Source organism: Echeneis naucrates, chromosome 2 (genome assembly GCF_900963305.1).
Source record: "Echeneis naucrates chromosome 2, fEcheNa1.1, whole genome shotgun sequence".
Taxonomy (NCBI): domain Eukaryota; kingdom Metazoa; phylum Chordata; class Actinopteri; order Carangiformes; family Echeneidae; genus Echeneis; species Echeneis naucrates.
The window spans coordinates 20,552,720-20,575,707 of record NC_042512.1 but is presented as its reverse complement, the minus strand read 5'-3'; the positions used below and the strand labels follow the sequence as shown (position 1 = coordinate 20,575,707).

The 22,988-nt window shown below is 45.8% G+C and overlaps 4 protein-coding genes across 20 annotated transcripts; 2 read left to right on the top strand and 2 right to left on the bottom strand.

Annotated features, from left to right (window-relative positions):
- Nucleotides 1-811: 811 nt before the first annotated feature.
- On the bottom strand, nucleotides 812-13,822 carry LOC115051080 (sentrin-specific protease 7-like). 17 transcript variants are annotated; one of them, XM_029514468.1, is made up of 23 exons: nucleotides 9,606-9,858; nucleotides 7,986-8,134; nucleotides 7,801-7,883; nucleotides 7,556-7,717; nucleotides 7,286-7,380; nucleotides 6,979-7,133; nucleotides 6,357-6,633; nucleotides 6,032-6,129; nucleotides 5,271-5,414; nucleotides 4,468-4,501; nucleotides 4,187-4,258; nucleotides 4,052-4,111; nucleotides 3,666-3,889; nucleotides 3,517-3,581; nucleotides 3,217-3,432; nucleotides 3,005-3,127; nucleotides 2,824-2,916; nucleotides 2,147-2,223; nucleotides 1,934-1,989; nucleotides 1,795-1,838; nucleotides 1,640-1,708; nucleotides 1,414-1,564; nucleotides 812-1,099 (listed from the first exon to the last, which is right to left on the bottom strand). In XM_029514468.1, exons 3-23 carry the CDS (start codon nucleotides 7,842-7,844, stop codon nucleotides 962-964), a joined length of 2,397 nt encoding a protein of 798 aa, XP_029370328.1. In that variant the 5' UTR covers nucleotides 7,845-7,883; nucleotides 7,986-8,134; nucleotides 9,606-9,858; the 3' UTR covers nucleotides 812-961. The 17 variants fall into 17 exon arrangements, 16 of the variants coding, with proteins under 16 accessions (XP_029370328.1, XP_029370256.1, XP_029370320.1 ...); XM_029514396.1 differs by lacking the exon at nucleotides 9,606-9,858 and adding an exon at nucleotides 13,458-13,822 and having other exon boundaries at nucleotides 4,052-4,258; XM_029514460.1 differs by having other exon boundaries at nucleotides 3,517-3,530; nucleotides 4,052-4,258.
- On the top strand, nucleotides 10,338-15,174 carry cdk15 (cyclin-dependent kinase 15). Its single transcript, XM_029513889.1, has 13 exons — nucleotides 10,338-10,526; nucleotides 11,024-11,158; nucleotides 11,352-11,446; nucleotides 11,654-11,733; nucleotides 11,812-11,906; nucleotides 11,997-12,059; nucleotides 12,194-12,317; nucleotides 12,456-12,576; nucleotides 12,649-12,742; nucleotides 12,827-12,890; nucleotides 13,292-13,340; nucleotides 13,538-13,680; nucleotides 13,833-15,174. The coding sequence occupies exons 1-13, from the start codon at nucleotides 10,338-10,340 to the stop codon at nucleotides 13,943-13,945; spliced, it is 1,365 nt and encodes a 454-aa protein (XP_029369749.1). The 3' UTR covers nucleotides 13,946-15,174.
- Nucleotides 15,175-17,031: 1,857 nt separating this feature from the next.
- Nucleotides 17,032-18,678, top strand: LOC115050801 (frizzled-7-like). The gene has a single exon (XM_029513876.1). It carries the CDS (start codon nucleotides 17,032-17,034, stop codon nucleotides 18,676-18,678), a length of 1,647 nt encoding a protein of 548 aa, XP_029369736.1.
- A 1,996-nt stretch (nucleotides 18,679-20,674) lies between these two features.
- LOC115055552 (putative claudin-24) lies at nucleotides 20,675-22,270 on the bottom strand. The gene has a single exon (XM_029521455.1). The coding sequence runs from the start codon at nucleotides 22,210-22,212 to the stop codon at nucleotides 21,550-21,552; it is 663 nt and encodes a 220-aa protein (XP_029377315.1). The 5' UTR covers nucleotides 22,213-22,270; the 3' UTR covers nucleotides 20,675-21,549.
- Nucleotides 22,271-22,988: the final 718 nt, after the last annotated feature.

Here is a 22,988-nt window from a genome sequence, read left to right as displayed (position 1 = left end):
TTCTTATTATTAATATTGTTCTTTTTTCCAAAACATTTATACAAGTAACTCTTACACCAAATGGGTTGTCATAAAGGCTATTGATTGAGGACTAATCGTCACTATATTTGAGAAAATCTGATTGTTTTGTTATTAAATGTCTTAAATCTCCTTCAGTCCTGTTTCCCTCCAGTCTGAGCCAGTTAATGAGCTGTAAGCTGATTGGTCCTCAGCAGGGGTGCGCACATAAAACCACAAGATTACTACAAAAGCCAACACACCAAAACAAACAAAGAGATGCATAGTTTGAGTAAAAAATTGAAAAACAATCGAAGAATGCGACAAACAAGCAAAATATACACACACACTGAATGACCCAGCGACCTCTGACTTCGACTGAAAAGGGGTCACATGTTCTTCCACTGTGATCCATCAACACGAATTAACAATGAATGAACTCGTGAAGCCAATACACAGGAAAACACCAACTGTCACAAAAATACAAACACAAAACAGCTCACGGCTGAAGCTCATCATCATCATCATCTTTTGATGAATAAAATATTTATATGAAAAATTAACGATAAAGATCAATGATAATGATTGCTAATATCAGGTTTTGTTTGTCGTATGCCACTATAGTTTAAGATATTTTTGATCACTTCATATATCTAATTTTCAGCCCTTCGTTTTTAAAGTTGAGGATTCAATCTCCAGGGCTGAAAATTAGATACAAGAACCTGTACATAGTTTTTTTATTTAAAAAAAAAATCTAATCGGAGTCTCATGAGCATGAGAAGTTTGATGAGAATAAAAGATCCAGACTGCAGCGAAGGTCTAAATAAATAATGTTTATTCTATAAAAGAGCAACAAAAACTTTGGACCATTTCTGTTCAAAGTTTTTTGTGTCAACCTGAAGATAGAAAAGTGGGTGCTTCATTGCACAGGTGAACTGACGTGTGCAGGATTTGGTCTCTGGTCTCAGTCCTGGTCCTTCACCTGTTGACTCTCATGGAGGTTCATGATCAGACTCCGAATCTCCTCGCGCTTCTTTCGCATTTGTTGTCGTGGAAACCAATTCTCCAAATGTACCGGAAGTTCAAAGTGAACAATTGGATTCTGTGGAGCCAATCAGAACGCTGGATTTATTTTGTGACCATTTGAGGAAAAGTTAATTTAACTGCAATAATGTCTTGCTTTGCGCCATGGAAACACCTCTTCTTCCCTCTGAATGGGTCAGAGGTCTTTATCAGCCAATAACTGAGTCAAAGTTACTGTGATGCACCTTTAACACCAAACTATGAATCGATAACAATTGACAGTTAGAATTTTGACCTCGTAATGTCCCATTTGAACATTTGAACCAGGACATTAGTAGCAGATGATTATGATGACGGTGATGAAGATAACGATGGTGATGCAGTGAGTGTTACCTGCAGGAAGCTCTCAGCGTACTGCAGCAGGTAAAGGCCGCAGTCACTGCTGTTGTCCTGCTGGGGGACTCGGCAGTTGGAGCTCTTCATGGTGTCAGGGGTGAAGAGGCGGGGCTTCCCCCGCCGCACCTCCCACTCCACCTGCAGGTAACTACAGACAGCAGGAGACATCAGACAGCGCCTGAAACGGTTGGCTGTAAAACACTGCTGTGATACTGGAACTCACTCTCTGAGGAGTCGGCAGACGTTCTCGTGGTAGGACAACTTCAGCGAGTCCATTACCAGGATGCAGGGCCTGCAGTGGACCGAGACCACACCGCCATGTTCAGTCCTCATTAGTCCAAAAGACTGTAAATGATCTGCTCCTCTCTGATGACTCACCTCCTCAGGACTCTGTCCCTCAGTCGGCCTAGCTCCGTACACTCCTATCAGACACAGAACAGGTTCTCATTGTCGGACTCAAACAGAATAAATCAAACACTCTTGCTGCCTTCAGGGCTTCTGTAGTTTTCTTACTTACCGGGGGTCGTGGTCTCAGTATGAAGTCTGGTTTTCCTACCGATCGCTCTGATCCACCTGAACCAAAAACAAATTCTGATTTTCTAAAGATCATCATCAACATCTTTTATCAAAAGAAATGAAGGCCCAGTTCTGTCTTGACAAAAAGAAAGTTTAAAAGCAGACAATAAATGGAAAAGGTTTGAGCGCCACACTGAAGCGTCCATCTGCTCACCTGTTCGAATCGGAAACTCCTCGTACTGAAGCGTCTCCAGACCGGGAAAACAAACCACCACCAGGAACCAATGAGCTCTGAAACACAACATAATAACTCAGGACAACAACAGTCACACTGAGACCTCAATTCAGTACAATCCTACAGCTAATTAAAAAGATATAACACACTTACTTACAGCAAATCAGACAAGTTGATCAAAACATGACTCCACTTGACTAACAATTATTGCAACATATTCAAACCTGCGTGAAAACAACTCAAACAGAAAGCTCAGTGATGAGGAGAAAACTGGTTCTGATAAAATGAGAGTTTGAGAGTCTGGTGGATTCAGTGATGGTTGGTCTGTCTGCTGGCAGGTGGACTTCCTGATGAGGTGTCTGAATCAGAGGTTCCGATCAAATGTCCCAGCAGAGCCCCACACTGGTGTCTTCAAATCTGGGTCAGAGCCATCACCCACACAATCCCTCATCTTGTACTTAGTAATCTGATCAAATCAAATTTATTTATGTAGCTGCAAATCATAAAGTTTCATTGAGGATCTTTTCCATAAAGAGTTTACTCTTCAGATAGAGCAGGTCTAGATCAGAGAACAGAGAGGACAAATCCACATCCACCTCCAGCAGACAAACAATGTCTGTCTGGTTAAATCAACCAGCTCGCACATGTTTTCTTACTCCTGGTTGACAGGAACGAACAGGAAGTCTTTGGTGAAAATGTCGACATGTCGCGTCCAGGTCTTCACCCTCTGATGCCTCATGTGACGGTCACTGGGGGGGGGGGAAGGTGAACTTTGAAAACAAGAACGTCTGGCCTATGACGCAGAGATATCAATCATGTATATCAATCAAGTCTTACGGGAGAGACGGGGCATCATCCTCTCCAGCAGCTCGCCGTCTGCTCAGCTGTTTGTAGAAGAAGCTACTGAAGACATGAGTCTGCTGAGCCACCACGCCACCAACCCCCTCCAGGACAAGGTACCTGCAGGAGGACGAGACAAGTCAGCTCCCAGCTGCAGGTCCACGGAGATATGAGACAGTGTGAAAAACAAAAACTTTTAAAACCCCGACCAGACAAACTGGACTTGGGAGACAGGAGGACCAGATCCACTGAACCTTTTGGTGTCAGAGTCTGGATCAGGGCAAAACCCCTGTGTCTCTTTAACTGACTTGAGGTAGAAGTCGATGATGACGTCGTTGAGGAACTCGCCGCTCCCCAAACAGGCGAGGTCCTCCTTTGTCACAGAGATCCTGCCTTTACAGGGCGCCGCCGGGTACTGGATCAGCCTGAGGAGCACATCCAGGGCTTAGACCAGAACCTGAGGAAACTTTGGTTTTTCAGGGTCCAGGTCTAGGACTTGCTGGTCTCACCTGGTGGGAAGCTGCTGCAAACCAGAAGAGTTTAGATTGTTCTTCCTCCTCTGATTGGTTCTCATCTGAGTGGAGGGGGGTGGTCAATCGATCAATATTATGTCTGATTAATCAGCTCTGATTAACTTCTCATCGATGAGCAGTCTTACCGCAGAGTGCCCCAGCAGGCCCAGGAAGTGCTCGTCTACAGGAGGGGGGCAACTATGGAGGAGCAGCAGCCCATCAGTCCAGCCCAGGGGGGAGGAAGGCCCCACAGAGGAGGACAACCGTCCCTTCTTGAACTCTTCCATATCCAGAATTGAGGTCAGCAGGGCAGTCTGGAGATCCTGAAGCTGCTCTTTCAGTACCAGCAGAAGGAAGGTGCATGGTGGACCTTAGGAGACCAGCAGGACCCAGGACCAGGGAGAAGCCCAGGAGGTTTGAAATCACATTAATATCAAACAGATCTGACCAGTTGAAAAAGCACAGATTCTTATATTCACAAACCACAATGGTGAAATTTACCTCCAGACTCGAGGAGGAGGGGCTTGTTTACCTGAAGGGGTGGAGCTCATGATGGCTGACAGTTCCCTCTGCAGTAGGTTGGCCTGAGCATCTGTCACCCAAAGAAAAAGCAGTGAAGGGGCTGGACCTTCCCACCCAGCCAACAGATCCCCGCCCTGAGCCTTGCCTCCGTCCCAGATGCCATAACCTCGAAGCTCAGACGCCACCACGGTCACCGGTCCCTCGCCTCCCCCTGACACTATGACAGGACACAGCTTTGTGACGTTTCCAGAGAAAAACAAACCTATTATGATATATATTATTTTCTATTTTTATAATTTTTTTTAGATATTATTTTACAGTTTTAGAGGAAACTGCAAATTTGAGATTAAAGTCAAAATAATTTGCGCAAAAAAGTCAAAACTTCAAAGTAAAATCTCTCTGAGTTAAGATGTTGTGCGTTGCTACCTTTCAGAGGGACGGTGATGCCGTTTTCAGTGATCTACAAACAAAAAGACACACATCAGTGTTTGATTACAGAGTAGGTTTGCTGTCTTTTGAACTGACCTCAGACCCATGCACGTCCAGGAAGTGCTGCAGGTCTGAAGATGTTGATCCTGTAGATGGTGTGATGACATGCTGACCCACTATCCCTTTTCTGCCCCCCCAGTTTTCATGGAACTTTAATTCACGGCGGTGTGGCGCCATCAGACCTCATGCTACGACTTCATTGCTCATTAATGATGAGACATTAATATTTTACAGTCTCGGCGGGAGTTTCTCTGCTTTCACAATTTGACTTGTTTCCTTCTGCGTCACCACTGACAACTAAGACAGGGGCTTTCTGCTGCCATTACCATGACAACGGTTTGGCCTTCTATGCCAAAATGGTTCAGGTGTTTTCCAAATTACATTGAGTGTTGGCTGAAACATTTCTTTCACTACGCAAAGCTGTTGTATTAATGAGATTGTATGAAAACACACACACACATGTAATTAAAACAAACAAAAACAATAAAAACACATGTGATCTATAAAAACTCCCATAAAGCAACAGAATACAATTTTTGGTGTGTGTGTGTGTACGTGTGTGTGCACAAGATCTGGAGCAGGAAATGGAAAAACAGAAAGCTACGAGTGTTGAAAAGCTGGAATGTCCAACAGCAGCTGCCTGGCTGTAAACATATCAGCATCCTGAACTGTACACTCACACATGACACACATGCATCCTTCAGGTTCTGTGCAGAGTGGACATGTGAAGACTAACACACCATCAGGTCTCCTCTGGCATCAGTATGCATCAGGCCAGCGTGAAGTGAAGTGAACTGCAGCTGCAGGAATGACGGCGATGGCAGCAGCCTGCAGACTCGTCCATCCGCTCCTGAGGAACTGATCTGCTTCCCAGTCTGTGGACCCTGTCAGACAAGACCCAGGGAAGATGGTGTCTCTCATTGTCCACTGGGGTAAGTGATGTTGAGGAGATGAAGGAGATGACTTAAAACACTAAAACGTGTCTCTGTCCCACTTCCTGTCTCTGACAGACTAACGTCGATCCTGAAAAATGATAAGTCACTCACAGTTCCGTTAGATCCAGATCTGGGTTACTCTGTGTTGGACTATTTGTTCCCAGTTCTTTAGTGATTCTTAACCTAGCTGAGAAACATCAAACAACAACAACACACATGCAGACCCAATCTGGTCCTGCTTAGTCCCACAGGGGGTCTGATGATTAGCTCCAGGCCTGACGGGTCACAAATAAACTACATCAAAGACCTGAAAGCCAAACTGGGTCAGTGGTCCAGAACAAACATTATTTATTTTAGCCCTTAAAAGCTGGAAAACGGAATGTCCGTTTCTTTCCAGAATCCAGTCCAGCACATCCACATCGGTTCTGGGGTCTGAGCAGCTGCAGTTGGACTCAAATTAAAACCTGATCTGGATCCCAGAACGTCCCAGATACAAACTGGTCTGGTCTGGTCTGGTCTGGTCGAGCCCTGGAACAGGAAGCTGCTGCAGCAGCTAATTCTCTTACCTGGATGTTGTCCAGGTTTCCCAGACAGGACTTGTCCACCTGCCTGCCACTCTGATGTGTCGTCTTGGCTTCCTCTTCCTCCTCACTTGACAGCACAACTGGAGACAAAAATGACAAAATGAGCAACTTCAAAGATGTGACCTAATTTGTCCAGCAGGTGACACAACTTTGTGTCTGTAATCAGCAATCATAATAATTAATGAAGACATTTTGATCCATTTCCATTCAAGTAAGTTACCTGTAAACTTACAATTATCAAATAAATAAAAATAAATCCCTGGTCTGCCTGTTCCCACTGAAGTCTCTGCATTCTGGTCTTACTCACTGGGTTCTGCTGGACTCTGTTTGGTGTTCCTTCTTAGGCAGACCTTGGTGGTCTTCCTGTCTCTGAACTCAATCCACCTCTGTTTCTCCTTCTCACTCACGTCCTCCTTCGGGCTGCTGCTGGAAGCGATCCATGACATTGTGTCAAGGCGCTGCCTCCCGCCTGACGTGGGGCTTTGCAATGTCACTGAAGAAGAGGACGACGAAGATCTGCGGGGGACTTTTGTGGACGGAGAAACAAAGTTGTCCTCTGATGTGTGATCTGAACATCTTTCCCTCTGGAACAACAGAGGCAGAGCTGTGTCGGTGGTTTTGACATCTGGATTTAGAGTCCTGGATTACTGACCAGTTTTAAATCTCGGTTTAATGTCTAATGAGTGTAATGAGTTTAATGAGTCTTTCCACTATAACTTTATTTTTCAGCTGTTGAATACGAGTGCTGCATCAACTTTTTGTTTTCATCTTCGCAACAGTAAAAGTTCAAACCCTGATGGGAAGCTGATTCACAGATTCATCGCTATACAACTATTTTACCCATAATGCTCATGCTCCCTCTTACTGGCCCTTGAGCTGCGATATCCCAGCTTATGGGCCAGTGACAATGTGGCATCTCTAAGCATTACCTTCCCATCTACAGCGTCCCGTCTGTGCTCCACTCTCCTCCATGTACTCCCTCCCAGCATCGACGGACTGCATCTCCCAGCATACCCATCACCTCGCAGCTTTGCCAGAGTGTCTACCGACTTCACTGAGACACTTTTAGTCATGGAGGACAAGCCTGGAGGAAAAGTTGTGATGTACAACAGGTCCTTTTTCACTCATGTGTGTAACTGTGGAATTAGACCCGGAATATACATACTGGATCTACTAGGACCAGATCCTGATTTATCCACATTGGACTGACAGGGTCACACTGAAACAAAATCTTACTGGGGGATTCAATCCTTTTCTGTGGTGGAGACTGACGCCACTCTGAGGTCACTTCAGGAAGCAGCAGTCGGTCTGATGCTCTCTTAGGACGCCATCTAGAGGAACAAACATGCCATCAGTTTGGTAAAAACAACTGACAGCTAAGATAAAAAGAGCTGCATTTCTTTATTTTCACGAAAACAGACACTCAGCACTGGGTCCTGATGTGAGAGTTTCTGATTTTAAAAATTCAAACCAGCAACTTGGTGACACGGGTTTCTGTGAACTGACCCATTTGAGGACGAGGATGATGGCATTATCTGTCCTTGCTTTGATTGGCTCTTCATTCTTCCTGGTGATCTGTGATTGGCTGTTGATGCTGCACCTGTGTTGGGGCTGTTGAGTCCCAGCAGTGTTTTCATGATGTCACTGAATAGAGGTTGACACGGCCTGCTGAACGGATGAAACAATGCTCAGCTGTGATCTTTTAATTTAGATCAGATTCACTCTGTTTCTGTTAAATTCATGTTACAAACCTCTGTCTGTTGTTAGAGGAGCCAATTGTGTTCCCAGCATGCATCCCGTCAGATCACCTTCTGTGGTACTGAGCCCCATTAGTCTGTGTATGAAATCAAAAATTAAAACATCTTTTTAGCTGACCACCTTCCGCCTAGATTCTCTCCAAAAAGAAACAAGCAACATTATTCAGAGTCTGACATACAGTAAACAATCTTTGACCTGAGAAGGTCCAACAGTTCAGACCAACAGGTTTCTGGAGTCAGGACAGAGGCTGCAGACTGCAGGTGCAGGGTGGCAGAGTCAATACCTACTGGCTGTTTCTTCTTTGGGATTTTAAACGGAGAATGCATGCTGTCAACAAAACAGAACCCACAATATTAATTTAAAAAAAAAAAAAGCAGTTTATATTTGTTTGCATTGCTGTCTGTGCCTGGACTCATGGAGCTTCAGAATTGTGTTTGTCTTTGTGTTTTCTGTTCAAGACCCAGCTGCTATAACAGCCTGCACACTGTGAAAATCACATCTGTCTGCTGCTATGAGATGATCAGGGCATCATAAGGGCATCAGCTCATAAGAAAAGCTTTTTAGAAATTCGGTGACCTTGCTGTGTTCTGGCTGGACCTGGCCAACGCTTATGGATCAATACAATACAAGCTGGTCGAGCTTGTACTGCACGATAACCATGTCCCCAGTAAGATCAAGGATCTGATTATAGATTATCACAATAATTTCAGGTTGAGAATCACTTCTGGGTCAGAAACATCACACTAGCACCGCCTTGAAAAAGGAATAACAACAGACTGCACCATCTCTCTTATTCTATTTGCCCTTGCCATGAACATAGTGGTCAAGTCAGCTGAGGCAGAATGCAGAAGGCCCTTGACCAAGTCGGGTGAACGACAGCCACCATTAAGAGCCTACATGGACGACCTCACCATTACGACATCGCTGTTGAAGAAGGGGAAGGTATCTGACAAATTTCAATTATTCTTCTCAGGAACAGTCAGGTCAGGAAGGAAGTGGAAAGTGGAATAGGCAGCAGCAGCAGCGGCAGAGTCACCCTTCGACAAAAGGCGCAGGTGGGCACTGCCTCACCCAGCAGAGCGGGTTTGGGCTACCTCCAAAGTACCCAGGTCGGCAAGGCCCAGGGCAAGGAGAGACACCACCTTCTCCAAGACGTCTGAGCAGGGGTGGAGAAAGAGCAAGTGAGCAGGGCAGTAGAGTACACCTACTGCAGATTTCTGTCACGTCCGGTTCCTGGTGCAGGCGGACTACAACGCCTTGCCAAGCAAGGCAAACCTCCACATCTGGGGAAACAGCTCCTTAGAACATCTCACCAGGTGTTCAAATGCTCTGGCAGATGGCCGCTGTCGCAGGCGACATGACCAGATGCTTAAGGAAGTTGCTGGGAAGTTATCTTCAGTCATTAACGCAGGCAAACACCGCCAGGCACCAAAGAAAGCAATCAACTTCATCAAAGCTGGAGAGAAACCCCAGACTCAGGCAAAACCAACAGCAGGCCTCCTCCGCACAGCCTCTGGTTGGCAGCTGGGCCCATATAAGTCAGCTGGAGAGGCTGGAGAGTTGGGCGTCACGGCCGAGCAGAGGGCCATTCAATCCGCCGGTGAGGCCGCAGAAAGAGCCACCAGGTGGCTACGGTTAATGGGCTGATCCGTGGGGAGCTGCCGGGACCCCAGTCGGGGCCTGATCAGCCCTGGTGGCCTGGGCGAGGGTGTACGTTGCGAGAGCTGAAACAGGGCTGTGAGCCCAGCTCACATTCCGGAGATGATTTCTGAATAAAAACAGTTTTAAATCCACCAACCGAGGAGGAGCTGAGCTGCTAGTTAGCCGGTTAGCTCAGTTAGCTTCCGTCCGACATCATCTTCTCCTTCTTCTCTCCGACCGGCCCATGTGCGGGAAGTCCGTGGGAATAATTAAAGTGTAAACGCAGCTTTTAAGGTATTTTTGTCTCCTTTCTGTCGGCTTACGCACTGACTTCAATCCGGGCTCTTCAATCCGGGCTTCAGACAGGAGCGGAACAACAACACACGGGACGTAAAACGGCGTGATTACGTCACTGTAGCGCTTCTTCTTCATTAGTGTTAACAGCAGCGCTGGGTTAGGGTTCATCCCCAGGATTACATCTACAAAAGAAATATGTAGTCTTGAACGCGATATTATATGATTACATATTCATCATCAGATCGGACACTAACCCATCGGACCCATCAGACACGGAGGGGGGGCATGTGGGAGGTAGCCAGATGTTTTCTTATGTGGGATTAATCAGGCAAATCATCTTTATGGTTTCTACTGAAGATGACAGAGCAGAAAATGACCACGTGGGGGCAGCAGCGCGCGCGCGCACATACACACACACACACACACACACACACACACACACACACACACAAACTTTGTGTATGGAGTCGACACAGTTGTTTTGGGGGGGTAGATGGTCATGGGACCCTGTTTGCTCGTCTGGGCCATGTGAGTCATATGAGACAGACGGGAGGAGGAGGAAGAGGAGTGAGTGTAAAGAGAAGAAGGAAAGATGGAGGACTTGTTCCGGTGGGTCAGGGAGGCCAGGCAGCGAGTGAGAATTTGCTGCTTTGGGGAGGAAGATGAGGAGGAGAAGGTGCAGAGAGATGAATATGATGGGAGTGGTGAGGAAGAGGAGCTGAAGATAGAGGCACTCAGCTTCAGAAAAATCAGAAGTTCAACTTCGCTGGCTCCTGCTGAGGTATCTGACCCTCAGGATCACTTCATGTTGTGTTTGTTTAGTGCTGGACACGATGTCTCCAATCGGTCTGTGTCCCGCTGTTGTCGTTTCTTACAGTGTGTCCACTGCTTAGCAGCTTTGTGGTTATTTTTGTTTGGCATTATAGTTTTGATCTTGATTTTTTTTACCCCACATTTAATTTATCTCTCTTGAGATAATCAAGTATGTGACTGTCTTCTACGGTCTGTCCTCTTGTATTGCAGATTAGATCCATTTTTACAGTTTTTTAGAACCTCCTGTACATTTTCACTGCTCTTCATTCTTTACAGTGCATCTGTGAGTTTCACGGAGCGATCTGCCAGATTGCTACTGACTGCTGACACTAACTTTGGTGATGAAGCTTAACTTTGAAAGACCCTCTGAAGTGGTTTTGTCTTTCATCCTTTGAATAGTTAACTGTACTGTCAGTTTTGAAGGTGGTTCGGTAGTTCAGGTCCTGTTATGGGTCTGTGTTACAGCTGGATCTGGACCAGTCTGGTTCTTCCGGATCTTGGTGGTTCCACACTCTGCAGGTTCGAAGGCTGCGAGTTCAACGAGGACGCAGACACAGTGACCCGCTGGGTGGGACAAACTCTGAGGATCAAGTCACCTGGGTCAGCTGATGCTTCACACCTGTCCTGTTGTAATGACATGAAGCTCATGTAACTTCATATCCTGTAACGTGTCATATAATGAGTGACATACATATGACATACTCTATGATGTCATATCATCATATATGATGGGAGACAGGAAGTGATGAATGATCACTGACATGATGATGTAACAGGTGTGTGTTGTATTCAGAGACCAAGTCTTCAGTTCGGAGCAGCTCAGTCTTACCTGAGTTTGGAGAAACTGGGGGAGGGAACATACGCCTCTGTCTATAAAGGCATCAGTAGGTGAGTCGGCAGGTGTCAACTTGACTTTGATCAAGTCCCCTCAGTCTGGAGACCCCAAAGCTGTTTGATAACAAGGACGTTATAATCATGCAAACATCTGTAAAGCCTCTTCTTTCCTGTCATCGTATTTCCTGTTCCCCTCATCGTTCACTCCGCCCCTCAGGTGTTGAATCTGTTCTGACTGTTAATGTTTCTTCTTCTGTGGAGGATTAACGGTCAGCTGGTGGCTCTGAAGGTGATCCAAATCAAGACAGAGGAGGGCGTCCCGTTCACCGCCATCAGAGAGGGTGACCAATCAGATTGTGACATTGTTGTTTGTGTTAAACACTCAGTGTGTGCAATAGTGTGTGTGTGCCTGTGTGCAGCATCCCTGCTCAAAGGTCTGAAACATGCCAACATTGTCCTCCTCCATGACATCATCCACACCAGAGACTCGCTCACCTTTGTCTTTGAATATGTGGTGAGTCTGTGTGACTGTTGGGGTGGGGGGGGGTCAGGATTCATTTGCAGCTGCTGACGGGCCTATCATCTTCTTCTTTGGTTGATGCAGCAAACAGACCTCTCCCAGTACATGACCCAGCACCCTGGAGGTCTGCACTCACAGAATGTGCGGGTATGTCACTCTCAGCCCAGAACATGAGATCAGGTCTATGAGGTCTAGATGTTCTGGAGAACCCACAGTGATGTGATGTCAGTCAGATGAGGGGGGTATGGCCTCAGGTGCTCACGAACCTTACCTGTCTGTAGATCTTCATGTTTCAGCTGCTGCGAGGTCTCTGCTACATCCACAGTCGGAGGATCCTCCACAGAGACCTGAAGCCTCAGAACCTGCTCATCAGCTATCTCGGCGAACTCAAACTAGCTGACTTTGGTGAGGAGCCGGAGGTCATAGTGAAGTCACACTGGAGCTTCGCCCACCGCAGCCCCTCCCAAGGAACTACTCTGCAGATGTTATTTCTTCACTGGTTTTTATTCTGTTGGTCCTTACTGGTTATCGTTCTGACTTCAGGTTTGGCTCGATCAAAGTCCATTCCCAGCCAGACATTCTCCTCAGAGGTGGTAACTTTGTGGTACCGCCCCCCTGATGTGCTGCTGGGATCAACTGAGTACTCCACCGCCTTGGACATGTGGTACGTGCTGGAGCCTCTGTCGCTGAACTTTGCTCTGTATGTGACTGAATAAAGTTTCTCTCTTTTAATCAGGGGGGCTGGGTGTATCTTCATTGAGATGCTCCAGGGGTGGCCGGCATTCCCTGGGGTCTCTGATGTGTTTGAACAGCTGCAGAAGATCTGGACGGTACAACTACCTGAGCTAATGCATCATAATCATGATTTGTTGGAACTCCAATGCTAATCATATTTGTGCTGTGGGTCTGTCCAGGTCCTGGGAGTCCCCTCAGAGGACTGCTGGCCTGGAGTCAGTCTGCTGCCCAACTATAAACGAGGTGAGGTGACTAAAAGATGGAAAGAACAAGAGCAACAGACAGAAGACAGGAATTTGGCTCCTGCCACAGACTGAGCTCACCTCAGCTCTTCACTCTGTGACATCAGAAGGGGGTCTGTGGGAGAAGAATCTGAAAGTCCTACTCCTAACAGACCTGAAGCACATGTAGAGGTGATTCAGTCGGACCTTTGAGGTCCCTCCAGAATAAAGGTCCACAGAAAAAGAGGCTACAGAGAGGTTGACCAAATGTAGTCACTGAATCACTGCAGTCACGAGTCACATCCCTCAAAGTATTCTGGGAAATGTAGTCACAGAACTTAAAACAAGCTAGTTTAGTGCATTCATGTTTTAGGATGTTAGCATGTTCATGTGGCCAATTCGCTGTTTGTTTTCCCTCTTCAGAATGGTTTCATCAGTCTGAGCCAAAACAGTTCAGGACTGTTTGGAAAAGGTAAGCTAACCGTGACTGTATTATGTATGGTTAAGTGTTAGCATGGAGCCTTCACAGCTTGCCACCTTCGAGTCCAATCTACTGCAGGCTAAAAATGTTAGCTTATCGTCAACTCACCTCATATTTATTTTTGCATATTTATACATGGTAGAAGGTCCTGATGCTAGCAGGGTGTTTTCCATTTTGATCTGGGTCAGGTTGAACCAGCTGCCCTACAAGACGGAGGACTTGATCCAGAGGATGCTGAAGGTAGTCCCCACAGACCGGATCTCAGCTCAGGATTCTCTGCAGCACCCGTACTTCAGCACGCTGCCTCTGCCTGTCATGCATCTCAGAGACAGTAAGGACATGCTAGCATGGGAACAAGGCTACATTCTCAGAAAGCTATACAGATGCTGACATGGTTACAAGTGTCATTACCTTCATCACAATATGCAGATCTGATGCCACTGAAAATTATGCCTCAAAACTTTCTTATTCTGTGTTTTTAAGCGGCATCAATCTTCAAGGTTCCAGGTGTCCGTCTGGAGACGGAGGTCAGGGACATCTTCAACCCCCAGAGGAAGGTCAGACCTTCCCTGCTACCAAACACCAAATGCTGGTGATTAAACCCAAGAGTCAAAATGTGGCTTCAAGGACTGTGAGACCAGCGCTGAGCGAGGGTTTCAGGTCTGAACACCGGTGATTTCACCGGGACTTCTGCAAATTTAAGTTTGGTAAATTGAGTAGTTAGTTTGTATCAGTTGATAAAAACGTAGCCACAGGAAAAATAACCTGAAACTAATTCAAAGTTTCATCTTCCATTTAGTTTTCAGTTGCTATTAGCAGGAATCTAACTGAAGGAGGACTCTTCTTCTATGTAGATGTAATTTAACCAGATTTATTGCTAATTTAAATATAAAATGTTCCCTTAATTCTGAACAGTTTACCCCCCACTGCCCCTGCTTCCTGTTAGCATTTGTTAGCAAGACATTTGTGAGGGTTTATGAACGTGTTTTTCTCAGAGGAAATCCCCTGAAGCTCCTCATGAATAATGAGTCCATCTGCTTCAGACTCGATCCTTTTTGTGATTCCACGTTGTTACTTTGACAGAGATGTTATTGGACTCTAGATTAACTGGGACTTTTCCATGATTACAATATTGATCATTGAAATATTAGTCAGAGATACCTGAATGAAGCTGCAGAAATAAATAAGCCTATGAAATTAATTCTCTCTCAGTGAAGTCAAAACTGACATTTTTAGTCATTTATTAACAGGAAAACTCCAGAAATAATTAATAATCCAAAAAATATCAACAATAGTGTAATTTCCTTTTACTGTGTTTTATGTTACAGTTTTCACAGTTTTAAATATGTAAACATGAGAACAGACCATTAAAGTGACTGTGTTTGAAATGACCGTTACAACAGAAAATAATATGTTTTCCTAACATGCTGCTAGTAGCACAAGGTTATTAAGTGGGAAGCTAGTTAGCCCCACATGCTAATGTGATAAACAAAGATACAGGTTGGTTTTATTCACCGCTTTTTAGGCAAAAAACACAAGTTTGTGATAATACTTCACGTTAGTTATGTTTTCACATTTTTGTCCTTCGTGTTGATTCTTTTGTTTTCACTGAATGTATTTTTGTTTGTTCTGATTCAGATTCCTTTCATGGAACAAAGAAATAGAACCACTTTGTCTCAAAGTTTTTTCTGTTTGCTTTTTTCCTCAGAGTTGAGGGAAAACATGTTTGTTTGGATTGAAGTGGTGACAACGAACCGCGACTTGTTTGCTGTTTGATGTTAATAACCACAGAAGTGATACTGACGGACAGGAAGCAAAACAGAGCTTCAATATTTGATTGATTTGTGAGATGAAAGAGAACCAATTCGGTCTTGTGCATATTAAATATTGTTTTTTTCTGTTTGATGAGAGAAAATTCATTCACGATGCTCAAAATGAATAAATCAAAGCTCAGTCGCTTTGAACAAATTTAACGTTCATTTCTTTGTTTTTGTTTTGTTTTGTTTTTTTTTGTTTGAACCAACTCTGAATCTTCACTTCCTGAACTTCCAACAAATGCTCATCTTCATTGCATACTTTCATCTTTCATCTTCATGGCCAACAAGCAGATCAAACATCAGAACTGGATTTCAGTGCTGGAGCTCAGTATTGTCATACTGATGCTAATTAGCTTAGCAGACCCATAGAAACACAGTAAACACCTTCACACTCATTTTCATTGATTTCATTACAAATATATACATTATGTTACTAATATAATAATAATGGAATCATCAAAAAATTTGTGTGGTTGTGTGTGTATAGTGTGTGATTGGCAGAAAGCAACAGAAAAACGTCACAGTGTGAAAGTAATCAGTGAGAGACACAACTGAGTGGATGAGAGACATCGAGACAGAGTGGACAGAAAGAGCGAGAGAACTGGGTCATGACCCTACCTGGTTTTGGGTGAGCTCCACCCTGAAAGTCTACACTATCCTGAAGGTGTGGATGTGAGGTGGACTACAGTCTTGGTCGTGTTTTTCCGTCAGAGCTGAAGAATGAAAGCCAAATAATTCAAAATAAGACTTTTATATTTCAAATGAATAAATAACATTTTTATGAGCCTTAAAACACAAGAGTTTTATCACAAGTAATGAATATTACAGAGCTTTATTCCTGAACCCCCCCACTTCTCTGCTCCAACTGAGTTAACACAGTAAGGTCTCTCTTTCGTGAAAAACTCATTGTTTCAATGATAATGTAACAATAAAAATACTATTATTTTTGGAATCTGCACTTAATCATACTCACCCATGGGTATGTCCATTTCATTTTATTTTCTCTTACTTTATACTTAAGTATTTTCATATTTTATCTATGTTTTTACTTTTTTATGCACATATGTCATCATTTTTTACTTTTTTTCTTAATATTTTACTTCTATTCTGGAGTAGCTGTACTGAGTCAAATTCCTCAAGGATGAATAAAATATTTAGATTCGGTATCTGATTCTGATCATCATTGATATGATGTCGTTATATTGGAAGGAGAACTTCTTTTAATCAGTAGGAACATTTTCACCAAACTCAGATAATGCATGAAGATCGTACAATATTGTATATGAGTTTAATTTTGATAGAAGTTTATCAAAGTCACCCTGATCAGGTGGACCAGGTTGTGTTGGTGTCTGGTACATTTCTCCTCCACTAACCCTCACAGTGAGAGATTCGATTATTTTACTGCTCTGTTTTTATTTTGAGGCGTTCATCAGATCGACTCACAGTCGCACCAACAACAGAAACAATAACAGTAAATGTTTGAGGTTTTAATGTCGCCGAACACATCACTGCCAAGAGTGATTAACAAACATCTGTTTATTGAACAAGCAGCAGCACCGGCGCAACGCCCCGCCCCCGTCACCTTCCCCGACCAATCAGCCGCGAGCAGGCCGGAAAACAAAGAGTGATTGGAGGATCGGGAGCGGAGCGGCGTTTCGAGGCGTGAAGACGATAAACCGTCAGAGGGCTGAGGGAGATCTGGTCCCGTTCTCTGACTGGCAGCATTTCCCTGGACCCCAACTCAGGACTCCGGAGTCTCCGGAGTCTGCTCAACAGTTTCCACAAATCTGCTGGAAAGCAAAGGACTCAGAAAGATTCCAGGATCAGACTAACTGTCCTGAACATCGGCGATCTTTTCATCGGTCATGGCGGTGTTGGGGGGGTGGCAGTGGGTTTGGGCGGTGGGCTGCTCCCTGGGCGTTGTGCTGGCCTTCCATCTCTCCAACTGTCAGTACGAGAAGGAGATTTCCATCCCGGATCACGGTTTCTGCCAGTCCATCTCAATCCCCCTCTGCACAGACATTGCCTACAACCAGACCATCCTGCCCAACCTGCTGGGCCACACCAACCAGGAGGATGCTGGACTGGAGGTCCACCAGTTCTACCCATTGGTTAAAGTCCAGTGCTCCATAGAGCTGAAGTTCTTCCTGTGCTCCATGTACGTTCCGGTCTGCACAGTTCTGGACCGGGCCATCCCACCATGCAGGTCACTGTGTGAGCGTGCACGTCAGGGCTGCGAGGTCCTGATGAATACATTCGGCTTCCAGTGGCCAGAGACATTGCGTTGCCAGAACTTCCCGGTCCACGGCACAGGAGAGATCTGTGTGGGCCAGAACACAACTGACACCGATGGACCCCAGCCTGACCCAACTCTTGTCCTGCTGGAGTCTGAGACCCTGCCAGTGTTGGTCCAGACCAGTCAGCCCTTCTCCTGCCCCCTGCAGCTACAGGTGCCCACACACCTCAACTACCATTTCCTTGGGGCGAAGGACTGTGGGGCCCCCTGTGAGGCTGCCAAGCCCCACGGATTGATGTATTTCAGTGAAGAGGAGTTGAAGTTCAGCAGGCTCTGGGTCGGGATCTGGTCCATCCTGTGCTGTATGAGCACGCTTTTCACCATTCTTACATACATGGTAGACATGAAGCGGTTTAAATACCCAGAGAGACCAATCGTCTTCCTGTCCGGCTGCTACTTCATGGTGGCACTGGTCTACACTGCTGGCTTCCTGTTGGAGGACAGAGTGGTCTGTATTGATCGGCTGAAGGAGGGCGGCTACAAGATGGTGGTCCAGGGAACCAAAAGAGAAAGCTGCACTGTTCTGTTCATGGTCCTCTACTTCTTTGGGATGTCAGGCTCTACGTGGTGGCTGGTTCTGTCCCTCAGCTGGTTCCTGTCAGCTGGGCTGAAGTGGAGCCATGAGGCCATCGAGGCCAACTCGCAGTACTTCCATCTGGCAGCCTGGACGGTTCCTGCAGTGAAGACGTTGTCCATCCTGTCCATGGGGCAGGTGGATGGAGACCTGCTCACTGGTGTCTGTTACGTAGGAATCACCAACATGGATGCCCTGCGGGGCTTTGTCCTGGTGCCACTGTTGTTCTACCTCTTCAGTGGCACTTCCTTCCTGCTAGCAGGCTTTGTGTCGCTCTTCCGTATTCGTACTATCATGAAGCACGATGGAACCACTACAGAGAAGCTGGAAAGGCTGATGGTGCGTATCGGGTTGTTTGGTGTCCTGTACACAGTGCCTACCACCATCGTCATCGCCTGTTACTTCTATGAACAGGCTCTTCGGGTGCAATGGGACAGGACATGGCACATGCAGACCTGCAAGAGCTTTGCTGTCCCGTGTCCCACTGGGAACTTTACCCCAGTGAGGCCAGACTTCACTGTGTTCATGATCAAGTACCTGATGATACTGATCATTGGGATCACATCTGGTTTCTGGATCTGGTCGGGCAAGACGCTCCGGTCATGGGGCCAATTCTACAGGAGACTGATGGATCCAGACTGATTTGTCTTTGTTGTCTGTAGTTAGTCATGTTTTATTTCACCTGTTTTCTAAATCCAGTCAGTGAACCAAGAGACTTAAAACACTTACTTCATCCAATTGTCTGTCACTCACCTGCAAAACAAAATATGATTTGATCTAAATTAAGAAAAAAGATGAATTATTAATAAATCTGTGGATTCTCTCTCTTTAGAATGTCGAAGTTCCACCAATGAGGAATGCTGTACAGATTTTCAAATTAAAATCCTACCTTATTTTGAAAAGATTCAGGTGAAATGAGCTGGGGTATTTTTATTTATATTTTTTTTCTCTCTCTCTCTCTCTCTCTCTCTGGCTTCAAGCTGTCTGATCAAATAAAGTCATAAAGTCCAGTTCTTTCAATTTGTAATAGTTCTAACTGTAAAAAATTGAGTGTACCATTCAAACAGAACCATCAAACACACACACACAGGCAGTCTTATCTGATCTGCTGAATGACTTCCTGTCCTCTGCTGCTGTTGGATGCAAACTGAATCTTTTGTTACTGACTGTTACAAAACTGGGAGCTCTGGTTCACACTCCCACTGAACAATGTCATCAGTGTCACTCACCCCCCCCCCCCGCCACACACACACACAAACACACACACACACACTCAGCCACAAAGTTTCTAATTAAAAAAAAAAAAAAAGCGCTGCTGCTTGTATGTGTGTGTGTGTTAAATTGTTAGCGTGGCAATGGCTAGACTGTGGATTGTTGTCACTTGATGTCTCTTGTTGTTTGTTGTCGTCCCATTGTTTTCTGTTGTGTTCACTGTCTGTTTATTCTGTTTGTTGTCTTGCTGTGTTGAAAGACACTTTGACTGTGTCCCTGAACACAACACATCGAGGACGACCCCCCCAGTGGACGGTTGTGTGTCTGTGTCTGTCTCTGTGTCTGTCTCTGTGTCTGTCTCTGTGTGTGTGTGTGTGTGTGTGTGTGTGTGTGTGTGTGTCTGTGTCTGTGTCTGTGTGTGTGTGTGTGTGTGTGTGTGAACGTGTTGGAGTTAGGTCCAAACCTGGATCAGCGGGTCTCCCTGACTCAGGATGACACCATCTCACCACTTACCGTCGTCGTGAAGTTCCCCCCTGCTGGGAGACCAGGCGGACCTGGTGCGTCCAGACCTGAAGGTTTGTCAGCGTTGGCAGAGCATGGCAGCATTTCCTGTTTGAATACGTGAAGAGAAACAATGAAGGCTCTACTTCCTGCCAGAATCACATGATGCAGCTGCCCAAACCAGGTTTTTAAATCCCAGCTCTATTGTCTCAGACGGGAAAAGGGCAATTAAAGCAAAGGCGGCGGGCGGAGGGCCGACTCTTTCATGTTCAGTCCAATGGGAGTGTGTTTGTGTGTGAGTTTCCAGCTCACTGTGGGGACTCCCACCTGCTGCGGGCTGTCCGTCCTCGGAGAGACATGCTGTCTCTTCAGCTCCACCTACGACACAGAGGACAACAGAAACGCGTTCATTAAAAAAAACACCCTGTGCTACATCATGGTACACTTCTCGATGCTAAGCTACATTGTTACGTGATGCCATCGCCATGGATACGCATGGTGCCGTTGCCATAGCACCCATAGTGCGTTCAGATAGGACAGATGTGGAAACTGCTGGTTCTTCCCGTATGAGGTTTACACAGATCACAAACAGAACAGGAAGTGACGCCTGATTTATCTCTCCTCGTTTCCTGACGGGTCTCTGGACGTCGTCAGGATGACATCACATACAATTGGAGCTGATCAGCTGACCAAAGCTGCTTTTTGACTAAATTTAAATCTGTACAAATTAAAAACACACATATGAACATCTGCCCAGTTTTTAGTGGTGGGTGGCTTTTTTTTACAATCAGATAAAATCAGGATCAACTGAATAATCTGGATCTGATCCAACAGGAAGTGACTTTCATCAGCAGCCTTCTCTGAACAGATAAAACACACATTCGACTGCACACTTTTCATTGTTTATTCAGTCCGTTGGCTGCAAACGGATATAATTATTTTACTATCAACAATAATCACTTTCTTCAAGCCACATCAGTTCACAATGCTGAGGAATTTTATGTTCTGACATTTAGTAGGACAAATAAAAGAGGGAACAGCAGCATGTTGAGTGTCTTTGGCTTCATGAACAGTGAACAAAACAAGGAAACAAAACAACATCAAAATTGATTAAACAACGGAATTAACATTAAACCTGTGAAATAAATCCAGTTTGGTCGCTAATCTGTTGTATTAAGAGAGTATCTCTAAAATCAAAAATACTATTTCATTAAATTCAGGCTTTGGTGTTTTGGTGGATGAGAATCATAAATAGGTGTTTTTTGTCTGTGAGAATAAAAGATGTTTCTGAAGGCAAATTTAAGAAAGCACCTGAACAAACCTGCATCAAAATGCTTACTTTCTCAATGAGGGTCTGAATCACAAAATGTTTTCTCTGTTGAAATTTCAGTTTGTTATTTTTGTTTTAGAGTGAAAAGTTGGGATGTTTCATGACAGATTAATGAAGTCACGTTTCTGACATTTCAGTGAACAAAACGTTTAAGGTGGTGAGAATAAAAAGCTCCTGTTAGTTTCAGCTCAGAAACTGGAAAGAAGAGATTTAGTTCCAGTTCTGAGCTGATGTAAGAAAAAGTGTCTCCAGGTTTTCATGATTGAACTGTGATTCAGAAATCCATAAAAAAAAAAAAAACTGTGAGGTTTCATAGACGCTGATTCTGGATCTGGTGGAGCAGTTCTGTTGGTTTCGCACATCCAAGACCTCCGGTTTTGGACTCTTTCCTTTAATCAGTCCGGATCCAGGTGGGTCTCCGGGGACAAACATCTGGTCCAGTTCAAACAGGTCGGCCCTAGGGTGAAGTATCAGACGTACTCGGATCTGGTCCTGATGACGGGGTGGCCCGACTCGCCCAAGGACCTGGGGACCGGGGTCTCCGAGTTGTCCTTCTGCAGACACAGACAGGAAGAGAGCAGCAGAGTCCCCCCCGCCAGGTGAAGGACTCCGGCCGTCCAGCCGCAGAACAGCGCGTCCCCGAACTCCCAGCGGGGGAGCACGTCCGGGACAGACTCATCGAAGAACCGGACAACCGTCAGGTGGGCGATGTACGAGACAGGGATGAGCCCCAGTATCCCGGCCACCAGGTTCAGAGACCCCCCGGACATCTTCAGGGCCCTCTTGAACCGGAGGTCGTCCCACCGGCCGGGGCAGCTGTTGACTAGGTGGATCCCCGGGACGGCCAGGACCAGTCCGAGCAGTCCGGCTGCCAGAGTGACGCACATCAGGATCCTGGCCAGTTTGATGTCGGGAGGCAGACCCAGCAGGCTGTCGTAGGGCCGGCACTCCAGACCGCCCAGGTCCTGGACCACGCAGGTCCCCCACAGCCCCAGCTCGTAGCTCTCGGTGGGGAGGAGCTCGGTGGACAGAGTGAGCCAGGTGGACATCAGGGTCGTTGCCAGAGAGCAGATCCAAGCCCCCGCCGAGAAGAAGACCCCCAGCAGCTCCAGAGCACAAAGACTCGAGTCCATAACAACGATGCTCTGAATCTCAGGATCCCGGGTCTCCTGTGTTCGGTCCTCACTTCATCTCCCTGCCTTCCTCCCTGTCGTGCGGGGGGGTGGGGTGGGGGGGATCCTGGTCCAGGACTCCTTCCAGTGAACATCCTGTGGAGAGAAATGTCTATTCAGATAGACCCCCCCACCCCCCGAGGATAGAAAGTGATTGGGCGGAGGGAAACAACGGCATCATTGAGGCCTGTGAGGTCCTGATCCGGGATGTGGTCCAGAGGAAATGGGCTGTTGATGCCCACATCTGCGTCTGAAAGGCTTTGAACTTAACAGCATCGTTTCCTTGCTGCCGCCCGCCCTCCAGTGTCACGAGGCAGAGCCAACACAAACACGTCTTTCTGATGGCGGAGGAAACCGGAAGATGTTGTACGTGGTTTCCATGACGACCTCCGACACAACATCCATACTTTAGAGAGATGATGGACCTCTCGGTCCGAAGATCACGTGAAAATTAAACTCCTGTCGACGTCACATTTCTGATCTGCAATATTAAATGGAAAAGTGGACATCAGTTCATCAGATTCAGGACTAGTCCAATGACATTTATGATAATCAATCACGAATCATCAAGAAAACCATCATGTTAGTATTCAAACCTCCAGCTTTAGGTCAAAACAGGTTTTCTGGATCTAACAGTTTTGTCTGCTTTTGCAGTGAAATCAATTAAGATGGTCAGCCAAATGACACAAACCGATTGTAGTGATAAAGTTGGGAAGCTGTAAAATCCAAAATTTTTC